At 39.8% G+C, this 10,761-nt stretch overlaps 1 protein-coding gene across 1 annotated transcript in view; it reads left to right on the top strand.

Annotated features, from left to right (window-relative positions):
* AHNAK2 (AHNAK nucleoprotein 2) overlaps positions 1-10,761 on the top strand; it is a 189,767-nt gene that overhangs the window by 160,873 nt on the left and 18,133 nt on the right. The window contains exon 5 of the mRNA XM_044659916.1: positions 10,585-10,726. Within this exon, the coding sequence (XP_044515851.1) occupies positions 10,585-10,726 (142 nt within the window). The remainder of the gene's footprint in view (positions 1-10,584; positions 10,727-10,761) is intronic.

The raw sequence follows: 10,761 nt of genomic DNA, 5'->3' as shown, positions 1-10,761 counted from the left end.
CCTCCTCCCCCTCCTCCCCCTCCTCCTCCTCCTCCTCCTCCTCCTCCTCCTCCTCCTCCTCCTCCTCCTCGCATAATCCTGGCTCCATCCTGGATTTACTCAGGCAAAGCCTCACCTACCTGAGCCTCAGGCCCTTCACGTGTAAGAGGAAAGGGCTGGGCTAGGTGATCACTGAAGGGTCTTCCACTTCCGTGTTCTGAGAGTCGCACTGATGGCCGAGGGCACAGAGATGTCCGTGGTAGAGGCTGCAGCGTCTCAGCGCCAGTGACTGAGGTCGAGTTGGGTCTGGGCCAGACCGCCATCTTGGGCTAGAATATCAGAACAGGAAAGAGCTCTGATCTATCTTTTTTTCTAAACCCGTATCTTCAATGCGGATGGAGGCATGTGACTTATCACGTGTCTGGTTAGGTATATGTTTCGGGGTTTTGGTTTTATAAGATTATTCACTTACAAAAATGAATAATATGGAAACATTTTGTGAGATAATACATGTATAACTGTGATTGAATTGTTTGTCAGCTTTGGGAGGGGGGAGGGAGACAATTTGGATTATCTAACTTTAGAAAACTCATGTGGAAATTTGTTATTAAACAATTTTTTAAATCCATATCTTCTGTCTTAGAATCAATACTTATACTGTTTCCAAGGCAGAAGAGGAGTAAGGGCTAGGCAGTGGGGGTTCAGTGACTTGTCCAGGGGCACACAGCTAGGAAGTGTCTGAATCCAGACTTGAACCCACCTCCAAGCCCAGTGCTCCATCCTCTCAGCTACCTGGATGCCCTGATCTTTGTCTTCAGACACTTAAAGTGGCTGGGATTTTCTGTAAACACAACCAAGACATATACATAGGAGGAAAATTGACAGGAGGCAGGAGAGGAGAATAGAGAAGAACCAGCCAGCCAGTCATCCTAGGTCTTTCCAACAGCCTGAAACTGCACCAAGTCTGTTGCTTTCACAACAATGGCTTCAGACTAAGGAAACCATGGTTTTTGGAGTCAAGAAGAATCTCCTAAGTAGATTCAATTATAGCTCTGGTGGGGAACTTTTGACTCCCTCATCCTGGGCCAAGCCCACATGAGGATGTTCATAAGCTGGAGTATAGCCAGAGAACAACTAAAATAATATGTGTGTGTGTGGACAATTATAATAATAATGACTAATATTTATATACCTATGTGGCAGGGGCTATGCTAAGCACTTTATAATTATTGATGGGGCTCTCTTGTCCTGTTTGGTCCCTGAAGACAGGACACTGGGTTGGGACAAAAGGGTATCCATCCAGCTTTGATTCTTACTGGCCTTTCCCTTTCCTTTTTCCTGGTAACCACCAGTAGGTCTTGAAGGAGATGAAGCAATCTCCTAGCACCATGGACAGTGGGAGTCTTTTTGGGTGACCTTCCTGGGGACCTTTGATGGATGGAATATGATTAGTGAAAATACCCTGTGGGGAAGTACCCCAAATAAGACTGTCCCAACCAACACCATTTGACAACAGTGTTAATACTTTATTTCTAAATGTGGCTGTGAAGTTTGGAAACTCTTTCTGGGTTACTGCTCAACTGACCCATCATTGTTCCTCTGGCACTAAGTACTTCCCATAACATTATTTGACTTAATATATTGATTCTGAAGACCTATTAGAGGGAAGAAAGCAGATATAAAAATAACATATATAGAGGGTAGGGAGACAAGAATCATATCACTTTGGGAAAAAATTTTAAATAAAAAAATTAAAAATAACATATATAGCATGTTGTAGATTGTCAATCAATAATAACATGATAATTCTACCAACAATGAAGGGAAACAAAACTTAGGGCAATTGCAATGGACAGTGTTGACACTATCTATTCAAGTCAAGGCATATAACCTTCCTTTCTGTTAACAATGGATAAAAACAATAAAAGAAGAAAGTTATATCAATCACATTAATCAACTTTAATTTAACCTACCATTACCCAACCATTGGACATACAAATTGTTTGCAGTTGTTCATTATTGCAAATTTTAAAATTATTGATTATTTTATATAGGCAGACCCTATCCCTCCTTTTAATCATAAGATCATAGATTTAGAAACCATTGAATCCAATCTCTTCATTTTACAGATAAGGAAACTGAGATCCAGAGAGGTTAAATGATATGCCTAGGGTCACTAAGTATCTAGGCTGAGGCTCAACCCAAGTTTTCCTTACTCCAAGTCTCATACTTTATTCACTACACTAAGTTGTCCTCTTGTGTTAGTTTTTCATTCCAGAGAATCTGAGGGGATATTGATAAATTTGAGAGTAGAATATTCTTGTAATAGAAGAGATGATAAAAGGCTTGGTTTTAGAGAAACCTGGAAAGACTTATATGAACTAAAACAGAGGAAAATGAGCAGGATCAGGCAAACAATTCATACCATGACAATAATATGGTAAAGGCAAGCTACTTTGTTTTTTCTTGTTTTTTCATCTTTACTTATTTTAAAACTTAAGATTTTATTTTAGAATTTTTTCCATGGTTACATGATTCATGTTGTCTCCCTCCCCTCTTCTCTCATCCCTCCTGGAGTTGACAAGCAATTCCATTGGATTATACATATATTATCACTCAAAACCTATTTCCTTATTATTCATTTTTGTTATAATCTTTTAAAACCAAAACCCCAAATCATACACCCATATAACACAAGTGATAAATCATATGCTTTCTTCTGGATTTCTATTCCCACAGTTCTTCCTCTAGATGTGAATAGCATTCTTTCTCATAAATCCCTAAAATTGTCCTTTCTATTGCTGTTACTAGCAAAGTCAATTACATTTGATCAGTTTCAGTTACTGTGTATAATGTTCTCTTGGTTCTGCTTATTTCACTTCACATCAATTCGTGTAGGTCTTTCCAGTTCTTATAGAAATCTATCAATTCATCATTAGTATTCTGTCACCATCATATACCACAATTTGTTCAGCCATCATTTTCCAATTTTTAAGGCAAACTACTTTGAAAAAATTAGGAACTTTGAACAATGTAATCACCAACCACAATTCTGGAGAACTCGTGATAAAACATTTGTTGTTGTTGAGTTATTTTCAGTTATAACTGACTTTTTGTGACCTCATATGGGATTTTCTTGGTAAAGATACTGGAGTGGTTTGCCATTCCCTTCTCTAGATCATTTTACCACTGAGGAAACTGAGGCAAGCAGAGTTAAATGATTTGCCCAGGGTCACACAGCTACTAAGTGTCTGAGATCAGATTTGAACTCATTTGAACTTCCTGATTCCAAGTCCTACATTCTAACCACTGTACCATCCAGCTGCCCCTATTCAGAAAGCAGAAGATGACTTATTTTTTGGATATATTCAGTGCAGACATTTGTTTTTCTTGACTACACATAATTGTTACATGGGTTTTCTTTTTCTTTCATTCTCCATTGGGAGAGAAAAGGCAGAGTTTTGCTGATTTAAAAAAAAGTTTAATTTTAAAAAAGTATACAAATTTTAAAAGGCTAATCCTGGCTAGAGGCTGAGTCCTACTTGCTGCTCTGGGAAAACTTTTCCTTATTCTTTGAGATCAATGGGTAATTTGAATTATTTCTCCCTTTGTAGGAAGACAACCAGCCTGGGCAGAATTCCTCAGGAAGACGAAAATCCCGGTGGAAACGTGACTCAGGGGAATCCCAAAGTTTTTCCAGAAGGAGTCAATCTGAGGTATGTAACAGAGAAACTAGGGAATTGGTAGATAAGTGTAAATGGATATACCTCTCACTAGATCCTAAAAGTCCAGCAGAGAAAGCTTTCTGCAAATGCCATTCCTATCCAGATGGCTTTAAGGAACCTCATTTCTTCATATAGTCATAAGATTTAGTATGTAGACTATGAATTCTCCAAGATATTATAAGCTCTCTGAAGGCAGGAGCTTACCTTTTATCTTATTATCAGCTCTAAGACAGATGAGCAGCAAGGGCTAGGCAATTGGAGTTAAGTGACTTGTCTATGGTCAAATAGCTAGGAAGTGTCTGAGGTCAGCTTTGAACCCAAGTCATCTTGCCTCCAACCTGGTATTCTACCAACTTTGCTACCTAGCTGTCCCACCCCAACCCAATTAGGAACTTTCTGCAATTTACAATCTCACAGTTGCCTGGTGCCAATGAGAGGTTAAGTGATTTGCCAAGGGTTGCGCAGGAAAGATGTCAGAGCTGAGACTTGATCCCAGGTCTTTACTCTGAGGGGAGCTTTCTATCCCTTGCCTCTTGTCTTGCACATAGTAGATACTTAACAAATATTTGTTGACTTCAGTTGGACAGGACATAGATCACAGAATGTCAGAGCCCAGAAGGACCTAAGAAAGCATATTGGTCAGTATTCCAAGTCCTACTCCAATACTACCTTATGTTGAGAAAATGTCCCTGCATTCTTTGCATTTTGTGAGTACTTACAAAAAGAGCATCTAGGAAATAACTGCCATATTTATACCAATACCCACTGCAGGGGAGAAAAAGAGAAATTTTATGAAGAATTTGATAATATCTTATAAATCAAACGAACATGTACTTTGTTGTTGTTTTTGTTGTTCAGTTGTTTTAGATGTATCTGATTCTTCGTGTCTCTCTTGGGATTTTCTTGACAAAGATATTGGAATGGTTTGGCATTTCCTTCTCCAGCTCATTTTACAGATGAGGAAATTGAGGCAAAATGATTTAAGTGACTTGCCCAAGGTTGTACAACTAATGAGTGTCTGAGACTAGATTTGAACTCGGGAAGATCAATCTTCCTGAGTCCAGGCTATCTATCCACTGTGCCACCTAGATGCCTCACATGTCACAAATATCACATTTGATATTCATCTATAAAGATGGGATAAGGTGAGGATGATGGGAAATATATTGGAAAAAAGTGGATAAGCAATAAAGAATAAGAAAGGCTACCAATTGGTAGGCTAAATGGGAGCCTTATGTCTATATATCAGGAAAATTTTCTTTAAGAAAAGATGTGTTAGGCACTGGATATGAAAAGCACCAGAGAGCATCATAAAAATTAAATCGTTTATGTCTAAATAGATAAGAAATCATGTGCTACTGATGTATAAGACAACTGAGGGCACAGTGGTTAGAGCCTAAAGTCAGAAAGCCCAGAGTTTAAATCTTGCTTTAGACACTTACTTGCTGTATGACCTGTGGCAAGTCACTTAACTTCTGTTTGCTTCAGTTTCTTCAACTGTAAAATCAGGATAATAATAGCACTTACCTCCCAGGGATGTTGTGAGGAACAAACGGAATAAGAATTTTAAAATACTTAGTACAGTGGCAGCTAGGTGGTTCACTGGATTGAGAACCAGACCTAGAGATGGTCAAAGCCAAATCTGGTCTCTCATACTTTCTAGCTGTATGACTCTGGAAAGGTCCCTTAACCCTAGTTGCCTAAGCCCTTACCACTCTTCTGCATCAGAACCAATATTTAGTATTGATTCTTAGATGGAAGGCAAGAGTTTAAAAAAATACTTAGCTCAGTGCCTCACAGAGTAAACACTATATAAATTTTAGTTGTTATTATCATTATTACCAACTTGTTAGGGAAAAGATCAAAACTAGCATAAAGCTAGGTAAAAGAATACAAATGAGAAAAAAAGATATGATATATAGATGAAACAACTCTTAGCCTTACCTGTTTGATCAAGATTTACGTGACCAAAAAAGAGATAGGACAGAAGAAAGAACAGACATAGACTACAATAATTTCATATCAATTTCAATCAATATCAAATTCAATCAATTTCAAATCAATTTCCATAACAAGTAGACTAAAGGAGTTAAAAACTACTTCAGCCAACAAAACCTTGATTTATTTGCCAAGCAAAGATATGGGAGGGAAGAACAATACTAGTTTAGAACATAATTTTATTTATAGTCTTACAGTTACTGCCAACAAATGACAATAAACCATATGATCGCATGAAACAGAACAGAAGTAGAAGAGAAAATCGGTTTAACAAAAATCTGGTGAGAGAAGCAATTGAGCAAAGTCATATTTAAAATATATAAGGATAAAAATGGAAAAAGGACAACAAACAGAAGAAAACAGAAAAGATGTGCAAGAAATTTTTGTAGTGAATTTTTTACTCTCAAGAAGAATAATACTTGGATTTTAAGATCAAAGTCCCAGATATCCTTAGAGAGAAAGGCAGAGAAAGTACTAAAGAAAACAAAGACAGAAAAAGAAGTCATATTAGACCAACTGTATTTAGAGGAGATCCCTGTTGTGAGAATATTGAGGTACCTAGTCACAAGGTATTTGAAAAAGGGAAAGATATTAAAGTGAGTAAAAGAACAACTTTGAACTTAATCCTGAAAAAAAAGACAACTAAGGGAACATCAACATCAATTGATGTAGATCCCTAATTTCCCAAGAATTTTGTTAGAAGAATTTGTGCATGCATCGAGGGCATTCTTTTTTTTTTTTTTTTTACCCTTACCTTCCATCTTAGAATCAATACTTTGTATGCTAGGAAATGGGGGTCAAGTGACTTGCCCAGGGTCACACTGCTGGGAAGTGTCTGAGACCAGATTCGAACCCAGGACATCCCATCTCTGGGCCTGGCTCTTAATCACTGAGCTACCCAGCTGCCCCCAATTGAGGGAATTCTTGATGAGATGATTAGTAGGTAACAGGGTTTCACAAGCAGTATTCCACAGTAGACTCCCTTAGACAATTGACTGCAGAAAGGTAGAGAATACAAAATACCATTGTTGCTTATAAAAAAGCACTTGATTTGGAAGAGCAAAATACTGCCTTAAAGTCCCTTTTCCAACAAGGTTTATTACATTAAAACAACAACATTTTTTGAGATTTCTTAAAAGATTCGACAACAAAGACAACCTTGTTTTTAAAAAAAATGGTATTTTAAAATAAAATCCTGTGTATTGATGCTAAGAGAGAAGAGAAGTAAGGGCTATGCAGAGGAGATTAAGTGACTTGCTCAGGGTCACATGTAACCCAGGATTCCCACCTGTAGGCATGGCTCTCAATCCACCGAGCCACCTAGCTGCCCCCCCCCCCCCATATCAGATGAGACACAAAACAGAGAGGTGTGTTTCCCAAAGGTGTTTGCCACTGCAAGAGGAGATTCAAGGAAGAGTCTAAGTCAGTGATTCCCAAAGTGGGCGCCACTGCCCCCTGTTGGGTGCTGCAGTGATCCAGGGGAGTGGTGATGACCACAGGTGTGTTTGGGGGCGGTGAATAACTGTAAGGGAGTGGTGATAGTATGTGACAGGGGGCGCTAAGTAATATTTTTTCTGGAAAGGGGGTGGTAGGCCAAAATTTTGGGAACCACCAGTCTAAGTCCAAAAGAGATTCCTTGTGGCTGATGAGGTTTGTTAGATGCTCTTATTACATGCTGATGGCACTGTGCTAGCTGCATCAAGCTTTGAAACACTGTAATACGTCTTAAAAAAAGAATAGGGGGGAGACCCACAGATGTGGATCATGGTAGATCCACTCAGGGATCCTCCTGAATACTCAGCTGGGTGTTTCTAACCTCTGGTTAGTGAGAGTGAAACTGAATCACTTTCTCTCACCGGCCAGTTGTGCAAATGCCTTGGAGACAATTGTTATAAAAAACGGTATCTCTTTTATTTTAAGAGGGAATACAAACTGAGGATCAGAACAAGGGGTCCCTAACTCTAAGGGACCTAGCTAATTTCCCACAGTCCTCTATATTCCTCACAAGAGGGAGCCTTCTGGTCTTCTGGCTAACTTAGCACCCTGTTTCAATCTAGATGTCCCCAAAACTTATTAAGCTAACTATCTATGACCCTTAGTAGTTGGTTTGATTTGTTCCCCAAAAGCTGTCTCCAAAAACCATTATGAATGAACTCTAATGGCTAAGTTTACCCCAGGGGGTCTGACTCCTGAGGTAAAATGTCAAAGCTGATCTGACAGGATTTTTAGATAAAACCTTTTGAAAAGCACAGCAGGTATGATTTCTAGATTTTTCCCAGTTAAATAGAGTACCTCCAAAGATGAATTAGGGTTATACTCCTTCTCCATAGTCAGGTGAAGTAGATGAGCTCCAATAAACCCTCCTTTCTTCCACCATTCCTAGACAGGAAACTCCCACAGGAAGTCAAGTCACTCTAGCTGTTGTCATTTCCAAACTGTTCCTCCTCTGCCTTTTGCCTGCTAAAATCTTTTCCCTTGAGTTCCTAGTATGTGCCTTAAAGACAGCCTTCCACTTCTCTTAAATCTTATCATATCTCTATCCTTTTCCCATTACACTCTCCATATACAGGCTGATGTAGTTAGATGGCTGATGTAGTTAGATGGAAATACATCGGCATGTGCACGTATATTGTTGTTCAGTCATTTTCCAGTCATGTCTGACTCTCCATGAACCCACTGGGAATTTTCTTGGCAAAGATACTAGAGTAGTTTCCCACTTCCTTCTTTAGATCTTACAAAAGATTCTATTTCATGCCCATAGAATCTTTTGTAAGATCTAAAGACATATCCACTGCACCACTTAGTGTGTATATATATATATATACATATGTTCTATGTCCCTATATACGCATACTGCTAGTATGTGGCTATTACCAGTATATATATATATATATATTCATATATATATATCTCCATAAATACACATGCAGACATATTTCATATTTACATCCATGGACACACCTTGGATAGATAGCACCAATGGAGGGGATGACCCTAGAACTAAAGAGGAAGAAGAGTGTTCTAGTTCAGTTGTGCCAGACTCTCTGTGTGGCCTGAAGCAGAGTAAAATAGGATTGGGAGGTGGAATCTAGGTAGTACAGTGGGGAGAGCACCAGGCTTGGAGATAGGAGGTCCTAGATTCAAATCTGACCTCAGACACTTCTAGCTGTGTGACCCTGGGCAAGTCACTGAACCCCCATTGCCTATCCCTTACCACTCTTCTGCCTTAGAACCACTATACAGTACTGATTCCAAGATGGGTTGAGCTTTTTTTTAATGTGATTGGGAAATGGTTAGATAGGAATAATGGTGATAGGAAACATCTAAATGCATAAGATCCTAGAATCTTTTGAGAATCAGAGCATATCTAGGTGACAGGCTGCAGAGTGGAGGGGCTGTAAAGGGGGCTGTGAAGTCTGAAAGACTTCAGGTTCAAATTCTGATCCTAACACTAGCTGCAGCACCATGATGGACAAGTCACAGCTTTTCAGTGTACCAGACAACTCTAAGGTAGATAGTACAGATAAATTCCTAATGATCCTTGAAGGAAGTTCTTTACACTTAGGAAGTCACAGGCCTAGAGATTTCTTCCAATCTCTGAAAATCCTGGGTCCTGCGGATAGAAAGATGAAAAACTGTATAGACTCTGCCCTTAAGCATGGGGCTTGTTTAATCATTTTTCAGTCTGGTCCAACCATTGGGGGTTTTCTTGGCAAAGAACTGGAGTGGTTTGCCATTTCCTTCTCTGGCTCATTTTACAGATGAGGAAACTGAGGCAAAGAGCATTAAGTATCTTGTCCAGGGTCACACCTAGTAAGTGTCTGAGGCTGAATTTGGACTCGAATCTTCCTGATTCCAGGCTCAGCACTCGATATACTACACCACCCACCTGCGCCTTAAGCATTGAATATAAGAGCTTAAAGGACCCTTTTAATGCAAAGTCTATAGAATTTTAAAGCTGGAAGGGATTGTCTTACACTAAATTTAGCATTCTTTACAATTACATTCTTTATAGCTACAAGTCTGAAGTCTATAGAGCATTATGATATTTCCATCAAAATATTCTTTGAGGTTTAAAGCTTTTTGCAGCTGTTGACCTGGTTTCACCAAGGAACCACAAAATCTTTGATATGGAAGAGACTGCAGATGGCTCTGGTCCAATAGGAACATGCCCCTCTCTGACCCCTCCATAAGTAGTCATCCCAGGTGTAGAAGCTGCCTTTCCTTGGTGGAAGCTGCCACTCTACAGTGAAAAAAGACACTCTACAGTAGAGCTACTATTTCATACTATCAGCTCCAAAGAGGCTATCCCTTGGGCTTATCTATGAGCCCTAAGGCTACCCAATTAGCACCCCCCTCCCCCCAACTATTCCACCAGCTATTAGGCTATCATACTACCATAAACTACTTCAAATAAAATTCTTTTCTTACTTCTGGTTTGAATGGTGTTTGAGTCTCCCATTCTTGGGGTGAGACCCTGCTACAAACTTGGGTGCGTTTCTCCCATAACAAAAGAGTCATTTGATCAGTGCAAGAGTCTAACCTTGGGGGCAGCTGGGTGACCCAGTGGACAGGGAAACAGGCCTAGAGACAGGAGGTCCCAAGTTCAAGTCTAACATCAGACATTTCCTAGCTGTGTGACCCTGGGCAAGTCACTTAACCCCTACTGCCTAGCCCTTACCGCTCTGCAGCTTTGGAACCAATACACAGTGTTGACTCTAAGATAGAAGGTAAGGGTTTAAAGAGCAAAAATAAGAGTCTGACCTGAAACTCTGACACTGTGGCTGCCCCTCAGGTTATTTGGTCTCTGCCAGCGTATCATGTTAACCAGGCTTAATCTGTCCTTTCTCACAGCTTTGTCTGCTTCTGTTTTATTGTGCAGGAACCAATGGAAGTCACCCTGCAGACAGATGTGGAGGCTGGAGCCAGTGGCTACAGTGTCACTGGTGGTGGGAAGGAGGGGATCTTTGTCAAGCAAGTACTGAAGGACTCCTCTGCCGCCAAGCTGTTCAGCCTGAGAGAAGGTACCATTCTTACTGCTCTGTCCTTTGGGTTGGGG

Source organism: Gracilinanus agilis, chromosome 2 (genome assembly GCF_016433145.1).
Source record: "Gracilinanus agilis isolate LMUSP501 chromosome 2, AgileGrace, whole genome shotgun sequence".
NCBI classification, from domain to species: Eukaryota; Metazoa; Chordata; class Mammalia; order Didelphimorphia; family Didelphidae; genus Gracilinanus; species Gracilinanus agilis.
This window is presented reverse-complemented; position numbering and strand designations above follow the sequence as displayed.